This window comes from Tetrao urogallus (genome assembly GCF_951394365.1).
Source record: "Tetrao urogallus genome assembly, chromosome: 3".
Classification (NCBI taxonomy): Eukaryota; Metazoa; Chordata; class Aves; order Galliformes; family Phasianidae; genus Tetrao; species Tetrao urogallus.
Window position 1 is genome coordinate 21,160,237 of NC_136815.1, and position 22,699 is coordinate 21,182,935.

Below are 22,699 nucleotides of genomic sequence, written 5' to 3' on the forward strand. Positions count from 1 at the left end.
ATCATTAGTTTCACAGCTGAGAATTTTTATTCCACTTGGGTATGTTCATTTCTTTGCTCAAATGAGGAAATGCACGAAGTAACAAATCATCACTATACTGCTAGCACTAATGTCAGGGGAATGGAAATATTCAGATGGAAAAGTCAGCATTCAGTGCCTATGCAACAGGATGAGAATGTGCAAACTGTCAACTCAGAATATAAATTTCTTTTGTTTCTCAAGTGCAAAGTTAGTGCAGTGTCAGCAACATTACCCTCTAGGAAAAAAAAAAAAAAAAAAAAAAAAAAAAAAGGATGACAAATAGGAAAACATTTATAAACACAGCTCTTGATAGCTCTCATGCAAACTGCTGTCAGACTTGTACACTAATGCAGTGAATCATTCAGGCTCAGCTCACTGGGAGTACTCCTGCTCATATTTGTAAGGCTAGCCATAAGGGATTTCACTTTATAGGCATAGTAGTCCCTTAAGTTGACCGATGGAACTTCTTTCATGCCATCACCAAAATCACAGCTCCTCATGGCACTCTCTAACTGCTTCTGACGCCTATAAAAGTGGGAGAATTTATTGAAGATCAGTGTAATGGGAAGCACTACCACCAGGATGCCGGCTAGGATGCATGCAGATGCCGTCAGCTTTCCAGCAGTGCTCCCTGGCACAACGTCCCCATAGCCCACTGTGGTCATGCTAACAGTGGCCCACCACCAGCAAGCAGGGATGGTGGCTAGCCCCTCGTTCTCTTCTTTTTCAATGGTGTAGGCCACTACTGAGAAAATGGAGATGCCAACAGAGAGGTAGAGTAAAAGGAGCCCTACCTCTCTGTAGCTGTACTTCAGGGTGGCTCCAAGGGACCTAAGACCCGTCGAGTGCCTGGCAAGCTTTAAGATGCGAAAGATCCTCATGAGCCTCAGGACTTGTGCAACCCTGCCTAAATTTGCCAAGGTCGGACTACTTTCCACCACCAAGTTGACAATTAAGGTAATATAAAATGGTAGGATAGACATTAGGTCAATCAAATTCAGGGCATGCTGGAAAAACTTTAAAAAGTCAGGAGCTACTGCAAATCTCGCCACCAGTTCAAAAGTGAACCATGCAATACCAAAGTGCTCCACGATTTCAAAGCGAGGGTCTTCCTCAGGGGTCCCGCTGCTGTCAATGATCTGGAAATCTGAGAGGCTGTTCAGGCACATGGTCACAATGGAGCCCAGCACCACCATGATGGAGAGCACACTGAAGATTCGGCTTAAGACTGAGTAGCCAGGGTTATCCAAAGCAAGCCAGAGCTGCCTTCTGATGTTTCCAAAGGGCTGTTTGTCAAATTTAGAGGCATCGTTGTAGAATGCCAAGATCTCATCAAAGGAAGATGTGGTACTTTCCTGGTCACTTTGTTCCTCCCATTTCTCTTGGTCTGGCTCCATTTTCCTCCCGTGGTAGCTGTAGCTGCAGCATGAGTCTATAAAGAACTCATTGATTCCCCAGTACTCAATCTCCTGGCTGAAAGAAAAAACGCAGAGCTCGCCCATCACATGGAGCTTGCCAGTGTTGTAAAAGTGGAGCACGTAGGGGAAGAGCTCAGGGTTCCTGTCAAAATAAAACTCATTCTTGGTGTCATCATAGTCATCGCAGAGCTCCAGGATCGATTCCTTCGAGTGACAGTTCAGCAGTTTGCCCAGTCTGGTCTCTGGGAACCTCAATAATGTGTTGGACCTCATCTTTTTCTTAAAACCTCCAACGTTGATGCTGATCTCATTGTCTTCAAAATTCGCCTCAGATAAAGCCTTCAGGCTCTGCCCTGTCATAGTGACCTCCTTCCAAAGGTGTGTAGGAAATAAAAGCCTAGAATGCAATTGCACAAAGCATCAGCACATCAACAGAATGGGCAAATCCGAAGACTGTTCACCTACTGACATTCTCATTTTCTTTTTCTTTCTTCCTTCTTTCTTCCTCCTTCCCTTCCTTCGTTGCTTCTCTTTGTCTCTCTCTTTCTCTTTTCCTTTCTCTCCTTTTCTATCATTCTTCTTTTCTCTATTCCTCTCTCTTTCTTTCTTTTTTCTCTCTGCTCTTTCGCTCTCATTTCTCTCCCCATCTCTCTTTTTCCTTTTATTTTCTCCCCTTATCTCTCCCTCTGCCCTTTCCCTCCCTTTCTCCCTTTCCCCTCTTCTCTCTCCCCCTCCCTACCGCACACACCGCTGCTGCTCCTTTGTTCCAGCCGTACCTCTTCTCCCACCTCTCCCCGCCGGCTCCCCGCTCCCCTTCCCTCCATCCCACCCCCAGCCCTCCATCCTCCCGGTCCTCTCCCCCTTCCCCAGGACCCTTCCTCGGGCGGCGCTCCCCTACCTGCTCTCAACGCCCGGCCGGCCGCCGGCTCCGCGCCGCCATCCCCGCTGCCTGTGGCCGCGCCGCCGCCTAGCTCCGCTGCCTGCGGGCCGCGGTGCTGAAGGGACAGCGGCGGCTCAGCGGCGGCTCAGCGGCGGCCGGCGGCACACGCGCTCGTCATGGCGACGACCCCCGCGGGGCCGCGCTCCCCTCCGAGCTCCGCCGCCTGCGGGGGGCGGCGCGGGGCAGCGGCGGGGGGGGTCTGGTGGAGCTGCTGCCCCCGCGCACCGGGAGGCGGCGGCTCCCCGCCCGCCTCGGGACGCCTCTCCCACCGGCAGGGGAGATCCGCAGAGCCGGTCCGTCCGGAGACCCCACCCGCTGCCGACGGGCAGCGGGCTTCCGGGCTCCCCTACGCCGTCCCGGTGGCAGCGCACCTGCCCGGCTGCCCGGAGGGTCGAAGGGTCCGGCCTCGGGTGCGAGATGAGGGCTAACTGCGGGGCTGCCGACGGCAGCTCCTTTGCCCGCGCTGCGAGGCGATCTCCCTCCTCCCTCCGAGCCCGACACGAGGCCGAGGTTCCCGCGGGAGGTGCCGCGCCGGCGGCGCTCGGGGGCGGTGGCAGCGCACGGCACGGCACACCCAGGCCGGGAGCTCATCACCCGCCTGCCAGCCCCGTCACTGCCCGCCCGACCCGCTCCCGGCCGCGGGAGGCTCCGCACCTTTCAGGGCTGCAGGGGTGATGCGGGGCGGTGGTGCTCCTCTCCTGCTTCCGCCAGCCCCCAGCCTCCGCAGCCCTGCGCATCACCCGCAGTTTGCTCCTCGGACCCTCGGGCAACCCTGCTCACGGCAGGGGGCTGGAATTAGATGACCTTTCATATCCCTTCCAGCCTGAGTCATTCCTTAATACAGCCCTGCAATAAATAAGCCCTGGTGCCTGCCAGCGGCCGGGTCTTCAGGTGCTGCTCAGACATCCCAGCAAGGTGCTGTGAGCACCCCATCAGAATCACAGAATCACAGAATTGTTGGGGTTGGAAGGGACCTCCAGAGATCATCGAGTCCAACCCCCTGCCAAAGCAGGTTCCCTACAGCAGGTCACACAAGTAGGCATCCAGGCAGGTCTTGAACATCTCCAGAGAAGGAGACTCCACAGCCTCCCTGGGCAGCCGTCACCCTCACTGTAAAGAAGTTCCCTCACACATTTGTGCGGAACTTCCTATGCTGCAGTTTCTGGCCGTTTCCCCTTGTCCTGTCTCCACTCACCACTGAAAAGAGTCCGGCCTCGCCATTCTGCCCCCCAAAATCTTAGACATTTATAGACCTGGATCAGGCACCTCTCAGTCTTCTGTTCTCAAGGCTCAGGTCCCACCAGTGCTGTTGTTGTGTGGTCGGAGCCCCTGCACCTCCTGGGACACCTCTAGCGCTGCCCATGGGCCACAGCCCTGCAGCACCTGAGTGTGTTTCTTCCTCCAGGTGCTGCCCTTCTCTTAGAATCATAGAATCACCAACGTTGAAAAAGACGTCTAAGATCATCCAGTTCAACTGTTAACCTATCAACAATATTCCCCACTAAGCCACGTCCCTCAGTACAATATCTAAATGTTTCTTGAATACTTCCAGGGACAGCAGCTCCACCACCTCCCTGAGCAGCCCATTCCAGCACCTGATCACTCTCTCAGAGAAGTATTTCCTAATATCCAGCCTGAATCTCCCTGGGTGCAACTTGAGGCTGTTCCCTCTAGTCCTATCACTAATTACATGGGAGAAGAGACTGACCCCCACCTTGCCACAACCTCCTGTCAGGCATTTGTAGAGTGCGGTAAGGTCACCCCTGAGCCTCCTCTTCTCCAGACTGAACAATCCCCTTGAGGCTTGCTCTTGCTCAGCTTTCCTGCTGCAAGGGCATTGGAGGAAGGCTGTCCTACAGCCTCCCTTTGCCTTATGGACCCCCTGTGTTTCCGAACTCCAGAGCAGCTCCTGTGGCAGCCCGTTGCAGCCTCATTTTCTTGGGGCTGATGGACGCAGTCCTGGAGATGCTCTTCCTGTTGCTTGGGGCAGGGATGGCAGGACAAAGGCTGTGGACACCCCTGCTGGGCTTTCTTCTGGAGATCCTCCCATAATCCTCAGGGCTTGGCTACGTCACAGAACATCTCTGCTTTGATTTTTCACTCAAAATGAGAACAAAACAAAATTAACTCATGTTTCTCGGTGTCATAGTGAGGAACGGTGAGCTGCAGCTGACAGTGCATCAGGCAGTGTGCTTTCACCAGCTCTGCACCATCCTGGATACCCAAGCAGGGGCTTGGAACACTGCAAATTTGTGGAAGATGTATATTTCATTACTTTTCTTTCCTATTCTTAAATTAGATTTTTTTTCCCCCTAATGCTGCTTTGAAAGAAACGAAGTGGAGATACACTTAGAAGATTTTCCTTTCCTGTTAAACTGCTTGTCTAAGAAGAAATCATAGGCAGCCTCATATTCATTTTGGAAATTGAATTTATCCATTTCTGTTATCTTTACCCTGGAAGGGTCACTGGTCACTCTCTAACCTGGGATCTTTATGCATTTTCTCATCAAAGGACACAGTGGAATTTCTGCAGAGATAACTCAAAGTGCAAAACATGTAGCTACGAGAATACAACTCCTCCAAGTCCAATATAACTGCTCCTGTAATTAGGGCTAATTGCTTCAGCCAGAGCGTTGTCCTAATAAGGTTAAAATGCCTCTAGTGCCCAAGGTACTAATCCAAAACTCATCTGAATGTTTCTGCAAGGCATCATTCTGCTCCATGGACGCATGATCACAGACACAGCGCTTTTGCATTTTCTGATGGTGAGCACAGGGCACATTGCTGCAGACACCCCACAGTGGTGGAATCCAGGGGAAATGAGCCGCTTTGGTCTGCCAGAGGGAATCAGACAGGACATTTTTCTGCTGCTAGGGAATTGCCTGTTGGAGTGGGAGGTAGATGGGTGACTAATATCACTTTAGGGCAACATTACACGGGGTGTGCTGGCTGTGCTTGTGACTCCGAGACCATGTGAAAGATACAGAGTTAGTTCTGTTGGTTCACATGGCACCATATTAATTAAGGAGCATGAGAAGGTGCCAGTGGTATCTAATGACCCGGACTACATGCAGCTGCCTGGCCTTGAATGCATACCAGCTAGAGTGTGCTTCCCATGGCCATAGCCCTATGACCCAAACTGCGAGAGGATGGGAGTTTGTTGCCAGGTGTCAGAAGTGGCCACCTGGGTGCACTGGCCCACACAACACCCACCCACACTGATGAGGATGCGGCACCGGTGTCTGCAGAGCCTCGCCAGCTTTGGGAGAAGTGAATTTGCTTCTGCTAGTGCTGCATCTGCAGCATTAATGAAATATTGAATAGGATCTAAATGAGGAGATTGGACCCGGCTCAGTGGTTTAATCAGCACTTCCACTGGTGGGTAGGCTCGCTTTGGAGTTGAGGCCACAAACCTCATTAGGCTGGAGGTGGAAAGTCTGCACGTAACACTTACTGGAAGGTCCCCCTTTGGCTGGAGCCAGACTCAAACTCACATTCGTGCTGACCGCTTCCTTTTGCACCAGATGGGTTGGAAAATCCCAGAGTCTTAATGTGTTAGTTTAAGATCAATAGATACGATCTGTTTTTCTTTGCAAAGTCTCACAGGCAGCTGGGAGCAAAGCTTTCCTGACAACATTCTTACTACCACGACCGCTGACTGTGGCCAGCTGGTGCCTGTGTTCAAAAGAACAAAAATATTTTTTGCAGATAATGCTCATTTAAATACTGGAAAAGGTCTACTGCAGAATATTGCCAAGTCAAAAAGGAATGAATAAGTTGACAATGAATTTAAACAAATTCAGAAAGCCTACTTCCCTCTCTGTATGTTTATAGAAGGGATCTTGGCACTGCCAGAATTGGACAGAACCCGACGGGAGGTGCTACAGAGGGCTGGTGCCAAAGCGCCTCACCTTTACCTTCCCACCAACAAGCTCCCACGGCTCACAGCCGCCCATGGCCGGCTTTTGCCAACTGAGAAAGCCGAGGGGAATGGTTTTTAGTTGAGGGAGAGAAGATTTAGGTTGGATGGCAGGGGGAAATTCTTTACTATGAGAGTGGTAAGGTGCTGGAACAGGCTGCTCTGTCTCTGGAGGTGTTCAAGACCAGGTTGGATGGGACCCTGGGCAGCCTGGTCTAGTATTAAATGGGGAGGTTAATGGCCCTGCATGTGGCAGGGGGTTGGAGATTCATGATCCTTGAGGTCCCTTCCAACCTGGGCCATTCTGTGATTCTGTGATTCTGTGATTCTGAGGCCAGCCCAGATGCGGGACCTTCAAGCTCCGCTGGAAAGAAAAATGTCGTGCCTCCTTCAGCCCCAGGCAAACAGCAGTGCCATTTGCTTGTGAACCTGCTCTGTATATAAGTATTCTGCCTCACATGTCTGATTTCTTGGGAGGCAAAGGCTCTCTGTCAGTTGTGGCATTTGCAGCTTGAAACAGGGGAAGGAATTTCACCAGACAGTGACTCCACAGAGTGGCACATCCCACTTACTGGCAGTGCACCGGTTGTGTGAGCAGTGCAGCTTTGCTGTGAGGACTGCTGTCTGTGCTGAGCTGACCTGCTCAGCCACCACTGCACCTGGTGCTCTGCTGCAAGGGACACAATGATGGTAATTACCTTTGCAAGCCCTGTGGGCAGCACTGTCTTCCTTGAGTAAATCATCATATTGCAGAGTCATGGAGTGCAAGAAAGGATCATTCTGTGCTTGGCTCCCATGTAGTACAGGCTGTAGAATTTCAGCCTTTTGTACCCTACGGAACACTGGTGTCTGAGATGGGTCAGATGAGCCAGCCCTACGGACTCCTCTGACTAATTTTGGAGAAGCTTGCAGTGGATCTCCTTCATGAGCATTCCACTTGGGATGACCAACTCCAATACTGTGACTTGGTTTACATTGAGGCTGAGACCCGTATTCTTTCTAGGTAAAAAGAGTGCACAAGCTGAGCTGCGAGAGCATATCTAATGCATACCAGCACAAATGGGCATTCAGTTCCCAGCCTACAGCCAGACAATATAACCTTCAAATCACCTACAGCATGCAACAGGTGTTCCACCTTAACGAGCTGCTCTAAATGAGCCACACTAGTTGCTAGTGGATATACAACCAACACCTAGCTTGGGTGTAGGTGTCTGCACTGCAGGTGCTCTATGTTATAGGAGATGCATGGCTGTGCTTTGGGGTTTTAGAGCAATGGGAAGAAGGGTTTTCAGGAGTGCAATTTGGATTTAAGATGATGAGCTAATGCTGTCCAGCTGCTGCCTTCCCTGTGACACCTGTGCTGTCAGCAGTGGGCACAACTTTGATACTGGGCTGAATGGAAGCGAGGAGAAAGAGAATCTTGTTTGGATGCAGGTTATGGCTGTTGGCTTTAAACTGACTGCAAAGCCTAGTTCTGTGCTGTCAGCCAGATAACCTGGAGTGTATGAAGGCCATTTCACCTGCATTTGGAACCTACCCTCACATTTCATTTCTTACACTTCTCAGGCATATATATATATACAGAAGATAAAGACAGAGGAAATCCAGCAACAGCACAGACCCCCTGTGCATGTCCCTATTTGTGGTATACTCTCAGATGATTTGCTCTCACTGAGAACATGCCTCAAGCTTACATATAGCAGCATGTTCTGCCTCCATTCTTTTTTTTTCTGTTCAGATTTGAAAAGGTGGTGAAAATGTGACTTGTTCTAAGCCTGTGGGAAAAAGCACTTTAATATAGCAAGAATATTTGAGATCATTTCTTGTTTATATATATATATGTATATACTTGTGGTGCAGGAATCTCCATCTTGAAAAAAGAAAACAAGCTGAACAAAATCAGGGAGAGCAGTCCTTACTTGCAAACAATTTACTCTGAAAGCACAACTATGAGAAAACCTCTCCAAAATGAAATCTGTTTCACTGTAGGTGGAAAACTGATGTTGATTATGAAAGCAGCATGTGGGAGGGCAGGAGAAACCTCTCCAGTGAAATGACCCAATCACACCAGCTCTCCCAGCACCCTGGAGCAGCCCAGGGCCATGCAGCTCCTCACACAGCTCTGTATATATTTCAGTGAGCTTCAGGTCAGGCTTGTTTGGTGCTGGAATGGTGGGACATCTCCAGCGTGGTTATCCTTGCCTGCCATAGGTATCAGGATTGTCTCCTTCTTTTCAATTCTTGACTCTTTTCCTGTGAGTGTGGAGTTATGGAAGCCTCATCCAATTGTTAATATTTCAAATATTAACAACACTGATATTAGAACTGTAGAATCAAAGAATCCTTAAAAGTGACCTTACAAGGCCATCTAGTCCAACTCCCCTGCAACGAACAGGGACGTGCACAGTTAGATCAGTTTGCCCAGGGCCTGATCCAGCCTCACCTGAATTCTCCCGGGACCCAGGACATCAACCACACCTCTGGGCAACCTGTTCCTATGCTTCACCACCCTCACTGTAAAAGACTTTTTCCTTACATCTAAACAAAATCTCCCCTCTTTGAGTTTGAAGCCATTTCCCATTATTCTATCACCACAGACCCTGCTAAAGAATCTGTACCCTTCTTTCCTGTAGCTCCCCTTTAGATACTGAAATCCCACTCTCAGGTCTCCACAAAGCCTTCTCCCAGTTGAACAGCCCCAGCTCTCTCAGCCTGTCCTCATAGGAGAGGCGTTCCATCCCTTGTGTCATTTTTGTAACCCTTCTCTGGATGCGCTCCAACAGCTCTATGTCTCTCCTGTACAGAGGACTCCACATCTCAAGGACATTATTTTCTCAGGGAGACGATTTAGTGGAGGGTTGTTAGAGTTAGGGTAGTATGGTTAGTTGTGGTTGGACTTGATGATCTTTAAGGTCTTTTCCAACCCGAGCAATTCTATGATTGTATGATTCTATGATCTGGATGCAGTACTCTGGCTGAGGTCTCACCAGCGCAGTGCAGAGGGGCAGGATCACCTCCATCACCCTGCTGGCCACACTTCTTTTGATACAGCCCAGGATACAGTTGGCTTTCTGGGCTGTGAGGGCACTTTGCTGCCTCATGTCCAGCTTGCCATCCACAAGTACCCCCAGGAGCTTTTTGGATCATTTTTCTAACAGCCCCAAAGCTGCTTCTGCTGCTAGTAGCTCCTTCTCCCAGTTCTTTGGATCAATTTCTGACGAGTGCCCAATTCCTCCCAACAGCACAGTCACACTACATATCATACACCCTCCCATGAGACCTGCCCCATCTGAAGTAGAGATCATAGAGATCTGGGTTGAAGGATTTTTAGGAACTAACTAAGTCTTGAGTCCAGCTCTGATCACAGAAGACCATCAGGGACTCCACAGTACTTTTTGCCTCCCACATCAGAGGAGTGGCTGAGGGAACTGGGCCGTTCAGTTTGTAGAAGAGGATGCTCAAGGGAGAGTTTATCACTCTTCAGAGACATGAAAGGAGGTTGTGGAGAGATGAAGGTCGGCCTCTTCTCCCCGCAACAGTGATAGGATGAGAGGTAACGGCCTTAAGTTGCACCAGGGCAGGTTCCGGTTGGTTATTAGGAAGAATTTCTTCTCAGAAAGAGTGGTGATACACTGGCATAGGCTGCCCAGGGAAGTGGTGGAGTCACTGCCCTGCAGGCGTTCAAGAAACGTGTAGATGTGGCACTGAGTAGTGAGCATTTTGGGGGGGTGGGTTGATGTTGGAGTACATGATCTTAGTGGTCTTTCCCAACCTTAATAATTCTCTGGTTTGTGCATCCCAGAGCAGAATCAAAAGTTATTTTTTCCTATATACTACACATGGCTCTCAGCTTCTGCATACAGTAACAGCAGTGTCTGGTCTTTATGAAGCCACTTGACAATATAGCCTTTATCCTAATACTTCTTACAATGTATTTAGGTGGTACATCAGAGTCTTCAGAGTTCACAGTTCTTCAGTCTCCACTTCAGCTGCACCAGTTACTCCACTAGAAGAATAGCAAAATTTGCCACTAGAGTCAGCCTGGCAGTGAGAAAGCTGAGGGTCCCTGTGTGGCTGAGGGAGTAGCTGCATGAAAGGAAGGATCTCAGCTCAGTTACATCCACACTGCCTCGTATTGCCCGAGGAAAGGAGTGAAAGGCGTATCATGGCAATCACAGTTTCCTGCAGTTCCCCAGGACAGGTGAGAACTCTCTCCCAGTTTGTGTCTCTTGGACCAAGTAACATTGCCTCATAGACCATCATGTGCAAAATTTGCCATCTGGCAATTTAGGACAGATCTTTCTCCTTGGGCTGCCTGTAGCACATAGTCTGGAAGGGCACTGATTAGGCTATAAGTAACCATTACACTCATCCAACAAGATATGTTTCTCTAATGGAGATTTGCCTTTAGCAGTTTCTCCTCTTTTAGAGATAAACTAAAAACACAGAGAAAAAATTTCTGCCTCACAGAGCCTTACTGTGATTTGTACAGATATTTTTTTGGAAAAAAAAAAAAAAGAAAATTCTGCTTAGTGGAAAACAGATAATCAACTTTAAATTTCTATTCTGTAATAACTGCCCACACAGCAAATGGAATTTAAGAACTTTTCCATAGCGTGCTTAATGCTTATGTCACTATTTTGGGACAGCATCCTCCACCCCTTCAATAATGATAATGAGCTGTTTGCAGCAACAGCTCATCTCTGAGCAGCAATAGTGCCCTTCCTGAAAGGTATCTCCAATGCAGCCTGGGCTGTAATTTATCTCAGAGGTCTGACGTGACCAACTGAGGGTGTGACTGGGAGTTTGCACATTCTGACATCTTTCCGAACACATTCTGGTTGTTAAGGAATCTCTCACTGGTAGATGAAGGATCAAGAAGACATTTCCTTTGAATTCACTTTGGTATTTTTTGGATTGTATTTGAAATAGGAACAAGCCAACTCAAAAAGAAAAAGAAATCATCCCTCAAAACGCACCAAACCAGATCACTAAATAAGATTCTAATTGATGTTTCCCACTGTTATCATGGAACAAAAGGCTTTCAGTCTCTGAAACATGTTAAGACATCTGTGCTCAGTTTCTACACACAACGCAGAAAGTCCAAAACATCACGGGAAACCTTATTCTGAAGGGATGCCAGTCCTGATCCATGCTCTGAAGAGTTTCATATGGTTCAGATCAGTTCATAAAAAAGACCGTGAACTGTTCTATCCTTAGCTAACAGGATTTTAAACTTCACATTTTTTAATCTAAATTCTGCAAAGCGTTTAACGACATGCTTAATTAGAACCAATTCTGGTCTTCAGAATCATGCCTTTCCTCAGTCTCCTGGGGTTTGTTCTTTCGTTAATAAAGACTGAGAGCTGAAATAATACAGTCATCTTTTTTCAAGAGCATACTACGGATCCATGAGAACATGGCAGCCATTTAAACCTCATCATTCCACTCTCTGACATTCATTGGGTATAAAGAGGAGTGCTGGCCAGCGTGTTGTGAGCACAGGGAACATGCATTCCATTTTGTTTGTTTTTCTTTTCAACCCACTGCTTTGTAGAGCAATTCTGAACTTTGCTGCAGTCAGGATATTACACTAACCAGCTGCTGAACAAAGATTTCAGCGAATCTAGGTCAGGTCTAATTTGTGAAGCCAGTGGAGTTAGTCACTATGGCAGCTTTCTGAAAGGTACAGATGGAGAATCCATGAGTTGTGGGAACAGAATTACGGGGCTTCTTCTCGCCTTCAGTTTTAATGCAATTTGTTTTATTTCCTTTTCCAGGAGTTCTTTTTCTCAGAGTTCCTAGTAAGAGAGAGATTAAATGTGACAGCCACATCTGTTTTAGGAAATTCCCGGGGAGATATCAGATTGGTAGCTGGCTCAAGCGATGCTAAAAGTGAATGCTTCTGGTCTGAGCAGGTGGCCTATGAACGCTATGAAAAATCTGTAGCTTTTTATAGTGACTTTCATCCAAGGATCTCAAAGTGCTCTATAACTATCAGTTGATCAAGCCTTACAGCATCTCTGTGAGGTGATCACTTTGTAATTGAAGGGAGTGGGTTTTATGGCTCACAAGTTTGCTGCTGACTGTGAAATCCTATCTGTGACTCACACAATCTGCCACAAGTACAGCAGATGTATTGCTGCTGTGCCTGGAAATAAGGGCTGTCTGAGATGCAGCAGTCCTTGTTCCACCCTTACAAGGGTTCATCTTTCCTTGCAATTTGCTCCACTGTCCCTTGTTCTTCCACCCACTTTTCCCTATGTCCCCTGCCAAGTGCACGCAGTGGCCATGTTTGCTTTGGGACATCCCACCTTATGCCATATTTTCCAGACAGAATTTGACACAGATTCATGTTTGCAGATTGTTCCTCTGCAGTTCCTTGAACAAAATGTGTGTTGAGATTACCTCAGCCAGCCAAGGCATGGCAGTAGGGAGAGCAGCAGTGAGATTCTGCTCTCCATTCTCAGTATTGCTGGGGCTTGATTTAAAGGCTAACTGAGGGGCAAGTTTCCTTCAGGGAGTATAACTTTTGTGTTTCACAAGAAACTCAGCTTATTTTAGAGTGGAGTCATGATATAAGAAATAGCATTAGTGTGTATGCATCTATGTATGTGCGTGCGTATGTATGCACTGTTTATTGTATGCAGTATTTCTTAACCTTTTGGACAAGACTTTGGTTCAAACTTAATCTTTCATGAATTTTTGTTTGTTTCTATAGCAGTAAAACTACTTATAATGAGTGCACTTTTTGACTCTTACTGAACATACTTAAAATTCAGCATGTTATATTCTAACTGTGTCCTCTTGGGACAGAGCTTTAGGCCCCCTGTCACTTCATGGAACCATAGGATTATAGAATCATAGAATTGTTTGAGTTGGAAGGAACATTTAAAGGCCACCTGGTCTAACTCCCCTTGATGGACAGGGACACCTACAGCTACAGCAGGTTGCTCAGAGCCCCATGCAGCCTGGTGCTGAACATCTCCAGGGGTGGGGCATCACAACCTCTCTGGGCAATCTGTTCCAGTGCCACACCATCTAACGGTAAAAAACTTCCTTCTTACATCTAATCTAAATCTCCCCTCTTCTAGTTTAAAACCATTTATCCTTGTCCTACCACAACTCTCTGCTACAGAGACTGTTCCCTTCTTTCTTAGAGTTCCCCTTTAAATACTGAATAGATAATGTCCTTCAGCTAGATGTGGTTTGAGAGTATGGAGGAGGATCAGCATTTCCAGACAAATAGGCGCACTGCTGCTTGGATAAAGACGTGAGACTTTGTTGCCTATGTGATGACACTCAGGTCATAAATATCAGCTGCTGACAATGTCAACCCACAACCCATAATGCGCACTGTAAATCCTAGTTGGTTCTTTTAAGCATTCTGTAAAATATGATTTCTATTCCAGGCTGAAAAGTGAGTCCTGTCCCCCACAGTGTTAGTCTGGTACTTGAACTGCATATTACATTGCTTGGTATAATAAGACTGATAATAGTAACTCTATTCTCAGACAATATTTGTAGCACAATAAAAACCTCACATACAAAGATATTTGGGGTTTGTGTGCTATTACACTAAATGAGAACTTGACATCAGATTTGCAAATGGTTATAATTTTTAATTTTTTTTTTTTAATTTCTTCAAATTTTATATTTGCCCCATCTCCATAGCAGTCAGCACATCTGGATTTCCAACTTGATTGCGACCTCTGGACATTGCCACAATATAAATGCTGAACGAAAGTAACTATTTATTAAAAAAAAAGGGCAAGTTACTTCTTGTCTTGATTTGTTATTTAAAAGATTTCCATGGACATATGTTGTTCCTATTACATGGCTACCAATAGAGATTAATAGTATGGCCAGTGTGTGAAGATTGTGTTACCAAATTTAAAAAGCTGAGGATTCTTTCCAACGACTGAACCCAAGTGACTGAGTTCAGCTTGCAGTCCATTTATGTTCTGGCTATTTCACAACATGTTACAGATGTGTCAGCAAACAGCTCTGAATAATCAGATGGAACCAAAAACTGCCTCTGAGAAACTGGGAATTTGTCTAGAGGAGAGGAAGAAAGCAGGAAGTCTACTACTGTAGAAGTTTATTCTGTACCCCAAAGAGGGGAGCAAGGAGAATGGTTTCTTGGAGTTTAAAATACATAAAAGCAAGCAAATCATTGCACACTGAGAGCATCCAGTTCTCAACACAGCAAACAGTAACCTAGAAACATATGTGGTGTGCAACAACACTCATAAATCTTAAGAGATTATGTGTTCCTAATGCGAGACTTCGGACTGATCTATTTTGTTAAGTGCCAAACTTCAACATGATTCAATCAAGTTTTACTTAATCTGAATTTATTTACTCTTGGTGATGATGATTCATTGAACATGCCCGTAGTCCATTCTGTTGAACTAATTTATCAGGCATTTTGATGGACTGGTGATTTGTCTTCTCTGAACATTTCATGGTTTATTTATTTATATCATCCGGTTTGTGTAGAACAAGTACAGCAGTTCTGCTAAGAATTAAACATTCCTCAACGATGCCTTTAGTAACAGGAAACGCTTTCTAGATAGGTATTCTTATTGCAGCATAGCCAAATAACAAAGCCAGGAAAATTTCTCTTATCTACATATCCAATTCTTCTCACTAAATTCCTGTGTTAATCTGGGTAGATTTATATCAGAGACGCAACCTTGGAAAGATGGAGGGACAAGAGTGGTGAGGCTTCTCTGTGCAGGACATGGGATTTTCCTGGAGGTTGGCCCTGAAGCATAGGTCAGAAGAAGGAATAAGACATGAAGGGCTTGCCTACATTGCCAAATGAACATGGGATTATCCAGCAGGAAGACCTTTTCACAATAGCTGGCTCTTTTGAATGATGAAAGCATAAGACCAGGCAAGACTTCAGTGTATATTAATACACTGTGTATGTTGATAGCGTATATGCATTCCTAACTGTCCTGTAGTTGCCATTCTATAGCGAAATAAATGTCTGTGACCCCTCTGCTGTGACCACTAACTTCAGATCAACTAGAAGTAGCTGGAAGGCCTACCTTCAATGCGGGTATGTTGCTTTGTCCTCCTCTTTTCCAAGGGAATATATGTCATCTGGTGATTTTCAGAAGGACATCCAAATCTCTACCTGTGGAAGAATTAAAGAGTAAACAGGTGAACGAGGCTAACTGTTTCCCAAAGTGGAAAGTATTCATTCTGTGTATGAATGGATGCAGAATGAGAATATGGAATAGGATGGTGCAAAATAGAACAGCACAGCAATGTCTTCCAAGGGGAAACAGACAAGCAGAACTGGGCTCTGCAGTACAACAGACATGGGCATTACTGAAGCCAGTCCAGTGAAGGGCCATTGAGATGTTCAGTGGACTGCAGCATCTGACATGGGAACAGTGGTTGAGAGAGCAGGGGTTGCTCAGCCAGGGGGATAGCAGGCTCAGGAGGATCTCAGCTATGTGCATAAATTGGGTGAAGATGGTTGAACCAGACATGGCAATGGGCAAAGTGAAATACAGGAAATTCCATTAAGACTGAATAAAACAAAAAAAGAAAACATCTTTACAAAGAAAGACGGATTGATCACTGGCACAGGCTGCCTGGAGAGGCTCTGAGTATCCATCCTTGCAAATACTCAAAACTGGACCATGCTCCTGGGCGACCTGACCCTGCTTTGGGCAGAGATGCCTGCCAGAGGTGCCTGCCAGCCTCAGCCAGTATGTGATTCTGTGAAATTCAATTATAAAATCTCAAGTACACATTAGTGCAGACGGTAGTGAGCTGATCATTTCAGCATATCAGGTAGATGTTAGCCCTCTTGACGCTTAGGTACGTTATGTTCTTTTGTTGAGCAAACAATGGGTATAAATTACAGATCAAGCATCATTAGTGGAGCAACAAAACTGAAGTGTGTGTAGTTACAAACAGGTGCACACTGATGTATAGCATGGCTATCATATGAGGGCATAAGAGCAAGTAGGTGTGATTCAAGTACTAACCTGACGTGCTGGTCAAGGGTTGGTGTTCCTGCCATATCACTGAATCTTATTAAAGAGATCACATTTTAGCCCGCTTGCCTGCCATTGCTGTTTCACGGGTACATGAGTCCTCAATGTGGCTCAAAGATCTCCTTCAGAGTTGTGTCATTTGGGGATTTTGCCCAGTTATTAGAAAGAAAGAATGTGTAAAAGCCTAATGTTCCTTATGCTGTAAATCACTGGAGTTGTAAGTAGCACTGATCATGGCAAAAATATGCTCTTTCTTTCTCTTATATGTTCTGGATTCCCAGTGTAGTGCTTTGCTGTGCTTTTGTAACTGCTAGCTAGCCTAGATACACACCAATGTGTGTGTATCAGTGGACAGTGAGCTGTATGTAAAATATCCCAAACACATTTGGGATAACACATGTTTAAACACATGCTTTCATCTTGTCTTCTTTCACATGGCTTCTGAGTGTTATTAATAATAATATCATTTATTTTGGATGATTGATTCTGTGATTCTTGCCTCTACATCCTAAATGTGATACATCAAGCCTCAGCCTCTTTTCATCTGCAGAGAAATGCGTCAGGCTTGTTCAGTGGAAGACTCATTTGTATACAGGTCTGAATTTATTAAACAATCAGAGGTACTTCAAACCTAATTGTTTGATTAGTGCTCCTATGATAACTTTTATTGAGTCAAGAGACATTGCCAAGAAGAAATTAACCAAGCCTTCATGTGTAGATACAAGTATTAGATCATGCATGATCTTTTAATACGAGAAACCGGCCATATTTAAATGATAAAATGCATTTATATAAACCTATTTTTACTTGCTAGTGTCCTCACTGGTGTTAGTTATCTGGAAACAACTATGCAGGACTCAGAGTAGTTGTATGTACATAAAACGTGTGGAAGATCAGAACTGAAATCTATGCTTTTGGTTTTACATTAGGTTCAGAAATCAGCACAGGAACTGTGCACAGCTTCAGGAATAAATTTCCTATTCAGCATGGGCTATTTGTGCCAGGCTTCAGCGCAGGCAGATGTAGCCAGGTGACCCACTTTTAACAATGTGACTTTATTAGAACTAGGGGATAGTTAGCATGCTGTTATGCTATAAAAATAACAAAACCTGAGGGAAAGAAGCGGAAGTGGCAGAAGGAGTTAAAAGTCTGTTTGAGGAATACCTTTTTTCAAGAAAAGAGGATGTACCGTTGTTTCCTTCTGGAATGTTTAAACCACATCTGAAGATATGCAAATGTAAATGCCATCTGAAGACGGTATTTAATGTGTTGTTATTAGCAACTCTGCCAGCAGATCTCCATAGATCTGCTGAAATGTGCAGAGGATGTAAGAGTTCCAATTCTGCTGTTTACCCAGCTGTGGATCAGCTGGTTCCATACAAGGAATTTCTCCTTCCAGTTCGCTTTTGTAAAAACCTAAGGAATTATTTGAAACTGTAAAAAAATAAACCCATAACAAAAGAACACCTTAACTATCAAGCCAAGACAGAGAAAGCCAGAACTAAAGCTGCCATAATTCAGGTCCACTGTGCGCACTGTCATGCAGTTTCTAATTGTATGACCACCACAGACTGTTTTTTTTTTTTGTGGTTTTTCTTCACTGCACAGGATGGACCTGCTGTGGGATGAATCATGGTTACCTCATTCAGAAACTGTGGAATTTGGAGGGTGACGGTGGAGGATTTCAAGATAGGAAAGGATTGTACTGTGGTTTGGGAAACTGAGTGTTGTCCTGGTATTGGATTTTGTTGCTATTATGGATTTTGTTGTTATTATCTTGAACATCATTCCTATGAAATGATGGGCTGCTCACTTAACTCAGAACTTTTCACAGATGGTAATTGCTCTTCTGGAAACCCTGACAGCTGGAACCTGGTGAATAGTCACTATTATGGGAAATGTGCTTTGAAGATACATTGTAGATCCTGAAAAAAAGCACAGTGATGAAACACCATTCTTAAGCATCTGAAATGAGAAACCGTGGTTATGGTTTCTTTCAATAATTTTGACTTCTATTTCTTTACACCTCAGCTGCCATGAGTAAACGTGGAAGTTCATATTCCCTCCCTTTCTTCAGGAGCCCTGCAAAGATAAATTATCGGTGTTTGCAGAACTCCAGGATCCTGCAGAGGAGTAGAGCATAAAATGTCCTTTGGAAATAAGTAGCTGTCTTTCAGCGCTGTGTCAGATGATTAGGCGCCATTCTTAGAATAACAGGATTTTTTTTCAAATACTGATGCCACAATTTACATATAGTGAATTACCTGAGAACCATGGCAAAAGCTTTGGAAGTTCATTTAATCCACTCCCCTGCCTGACATCAGGATCTTCTAGGCCTAATATATTCCTCTCAGGCACTTGTTGAAGTGACAGGCTTTTCATAGTCTCCTTGCATAATTTTCCATTGCTTCACTTTCCTCACCATTAAGAAGTCTTTTCCAGTAGCTGTCTGAAAGCTCCTATCCTGCTTGCCAGGGGAGTGGGAGGTTTCTCTGCGGCACGTGGGACATATCTGGAGGGCTGTGTTCAGCTCTGGGCTCCAATACATACTCCAATGGAGGTAGCAGAACATGTCCAGTGAAGAACCTTGGAGGTGTTTAAAGAACTCAAGTATCTGATGTATGGGGATGCACTGAGAGAGATGGCACTGTTCAGCCTGGAAGAGGAAGCTCTTCAATGTGCATAGATATCTGAGAGAGGGCTGTAAAGATGGCAACAGCCTTTTCTCAGTGATGCCCAGTGAAAGGACTAGAGGCACAGAGTACAAACTGGAAAATGGGAAATTCCACCGAGAAAAAGCTTCTTTGGTGCATACAAAGGTGGTTGAGTACTGGCACAAAGATGTTATGGAATCTCCATCCTTGGAGATATTTAAACCTACTGGGACGTGACTCTGGGCAAGTGGTCCTGCTTTGAGCATGGATTGACTAGATGACCCCCAGAAGTTGCCATTGCCCTATTTGGTGACTCTAGCAGCAGTGTGCAGAGAGCACAAGCAAATCCTCCTGGGAAATGAAGATACTGGGTAGCTATTTGTTCATTAAGCTTGAAGGCAGCTGTTTTACTCATGTATAATAAGTAGACTCAAAGTAGAATTACTTGATGTTTGAACATCTTTCACGAGTGTGTACGCTGGGACTCCTCCCTTGCTCCAAGAATTGGGAGTTTGGGTCCCTTCCCAGCCCCCTGCAGCAAGGCATAATTGGTTATTTTGTTTGGATATTTACTTTCATCCTTGTGTAGTTTTTCAAAAACTTTATTTGTCTAAGTAAGGAAATACAGCTTGTTGCCAAGTCTAATGCTTCTGTCATCACTGATATATTAAAATGCTCCTCGTTTTCACTTTTGTCCTTATCTTCTTCAGACAGCTGGAACTCCGTCCCCAGTGTCTCACAGCTGAAAACATGATTTTCAATGCATTTCTTCTTTCATTTTTCTCTTCTCCTTACCTTCACCCCAGTGCATGAGATCTCATTTTACAATGCATTATAGCTTCTTGTCTGAGGACAAGAAGAAGGACTTATCTAAATGAAGGGTAATTTTCCAGCATATTCTGAACATTCTTGTGGTGTACATAAGAGGTTTAATGCCTTAAAACAATGATCCTGTAAGATATTAGTACCAGATTAACCTACCGCATTACCAAATTCAGAATTCCTTTGCCCTTTTCACTTCACCCTCAGACTGCCTAAATTCCTGAGCCATCTGCATGCCTGTCAGCCAAGTTCCTCCTAATCATCTGCTTCTGGTCCTGCTTCCAGAGCCATACAAATCTGTACTGTGCAGAGCAGCCAGCATGGAAGTTAATAGTCTGCTCTGCCACCCTATCTTTTTTTCTCTTGAAGTTTTATCATGTCTCCTCCCTTCTCCTGGAGAACAGACTGCTTGAATGTCTTACTCTAACCCTACTTTAGAGCAATCACTTCTGAGGAATGATGAAGTGTGTTTTCTCAGGACTGCAAGCCAAACCTGTGGTCTACTTACTGCATGGTGAGAATATCATATTCATTCGTCATCATGCAACATAGTAAACCCTTGAGGTGATACAAGGAGTAGAAGCATCAACAGGATGGATGGCAACCACCACTCCTTCTGCTAGGCTGAATGGTTAGGACTCCCCTGAGGGCTGTGAGGTGTGGGTTCATATTCAGCACGGTGAAAAGGGGAATGAGCTCAGGTCTCTGATGTCCCCAGTGCTCCAGCCCCTGAGCTGTGACATGTCAAGGTCCCTGATACTTCTTCCTGAGTGGTACCTTCTGGCAGCTTCTTGGCCTCTCTCTCATCCTTGTGTTCTTAGTAGCAGTACCCTGGTTTTACAGCTTATGCCTCCCAGACAACTATGCTGCGTGGGCAGTTGAGGGGATGGAAAAGCTCACCTCTTCTTAGAATTTTACAACTTATGAAATGTATTAGCAGACAAATCTGGACTACGGTCACCCTGACTGTCATTACCCTGTATACTCATTCAGTTCATCCTCTTAAAGACAAAAACCTGTTATCTCTTGTGTCTTTCTGCAGTCTAGCTTTAAGGGATTCAGAAAGAAGAAATGTCAGACCCTTTCACAGGTAGCTGTTTCACAGGGTAACACGGCTCACCCTGTTGCTAAACCAGCCTATATTTCTTTTACCTTGTTTCTGACCCTCGTTCCTCCCCACACCATAAATCAGTCCTCCTCCTCCTTTGTGGTGTTTACACTGTCCAAGTAGATAGAAGTCCCCGGGGTGGTTCCTCACCTCCGGCAGATTGTCTCAGCATTAACGCCTCGACACACTCTGATCTCTTTGCTCAGCTGTCATGCAGCCAAACTCATCTCATTGACTTAATTCCTCATAAATCAATAGGTCCAGATACTTACCCTCTGTCTTCCTTTGGGATGACTCTGTTCCACAAGCTCACAGCCAGTTTGCTGGACTCAGCCATTATTAGGACCTTCTGTCTCCCTTCTTTAAGCACATTTCTCCGCTTCATATCTGCACTTTAGGCTGTGATTCCTCCTGCAGATTGTTGTCTTTTGCCCATCCACTTGGCTCTCACTTTGTTATTTCCAGCCTGTCTAGGTTTCTTTGTGTTTTGTGTCTGTCCCCATTGGTTTACACAACACCCCTCTAATTCATACGAGTCATTACATCAAATATAAATTGAATGAATGTGGTGTTTACTGCTTCCTTCCAGATCGTAGATAGACATTAAATAAAACCAGACTTAGAGCAGATTTCTAGCCCTCTCTCCCTCCCCTCCCCACAACCAATCCATGCCCCAGATACTTTCCCATCAGCTCTTTATATTTATCTTTCATCCCTCTTTGTTTATGGACACACAGCCTGCGTTCAATCTCTGTGACAGCACTCATTTCCCAGCCAACTTACATTCATTTTTCACGACATGTTTTGTAGCTGAGGCTTTACTCAGGATTGGCTGTAGGCTAGCTCTTTATTCCCTTCATCTTTCGGTTTTCTAAATCAATAAGAAAGGAGTGATTGCATTTTTGGGGGGCAAAAATTAATCTTAATTAACTCTTTGGGATGATTTTCATGCGGGTGTTAAGCAAATGCACCATCACTGGTAACATAAGTTGTGCTCCACCAGCACGAAATTTCCCTTTGCTCCTCAGTGTTTACTGAATGCACTAATCCCATTGTATGAGTACTTACTAACTCAATCCCTTAAAACCATAAAATATGGGTCGTGATGACCAGTTAGTGATTATTCTGTGTTGTCTCTGATTGCCTCCCACCAGCAAATACTCTGCCTGCTTAGGAAGGTCTTGAATTTGTAGCAAGAGGAATTAGATTGTCATTTACAAATTCTGAGAAAAAAATTGTGACTGATCAGAGACAGTGGAGGCAGGAAGGAGATTCAAGTGGTTGGAATGTCATCTCCAGCAGAGTCAGCATCCCTTCTGCATTGCAGTATAACCTGCAATATGACCACTGCAACCTGGCCTTCCCTAATCCTGAAGGCAGGATTAGGGAACAGGAGGTGTTGCAGCTCATCTCTTACCATTGGCACTCCCCAGCAGGATGCTGCCATGGCTCAGCCATACATGCTGGTGCACAGGAGGCAATTAGGGGACTCATTTTGTGGGAAAGACAGTCTCATGGGGATTAACATCATTGATCCATGATAAAGTAACAAAGAGAAATGCTGTGTCAGGTTTCCATTCCACTGCTGGACACTTCGCTTCTCTGAATGCTATTGGTGCTGAGACATGCAAATTAAACGTCTTAAACTTCCATGAAAAAGATATCTCAACATCTTGCCAATTTCTTCTTGCTCTTTATTTTTGGGGCAGAGTTCAATCCTTTTAGTACTCTCCTTTTCCTCTGCTATTTCATTATCTGCTTTCTTATTCTCTGCTTTCTGAAGAGACGTGACCTC

General features: G+C 45.3%; 1 protein-coding gene across 1 annotated transcript; it reads right to left on the reverse strand.

Moving 5' to 3' along the window:
* Positions 1-365: 365 nt before the first annotated feature.
* Positions 366-11,819, reverse strand: KCNS2 (potassium voltage-gated channel modifier subfamily S member 2; the record flags this gene model as incomplete). Its single annotated transcript, XM_079533967.1, has 2 exons — positions 366-1,836; positions 11,740-11,819. 2 exons carry the CDS (start codon positions 11,817-11,819, stop codon positions 366-368), a joined length of 1,551 nt encoding a protein of 516 aa, XP_079390093.1.
* Positions 11,820-22,699: the final 10,880 nt, after the last annotated feature.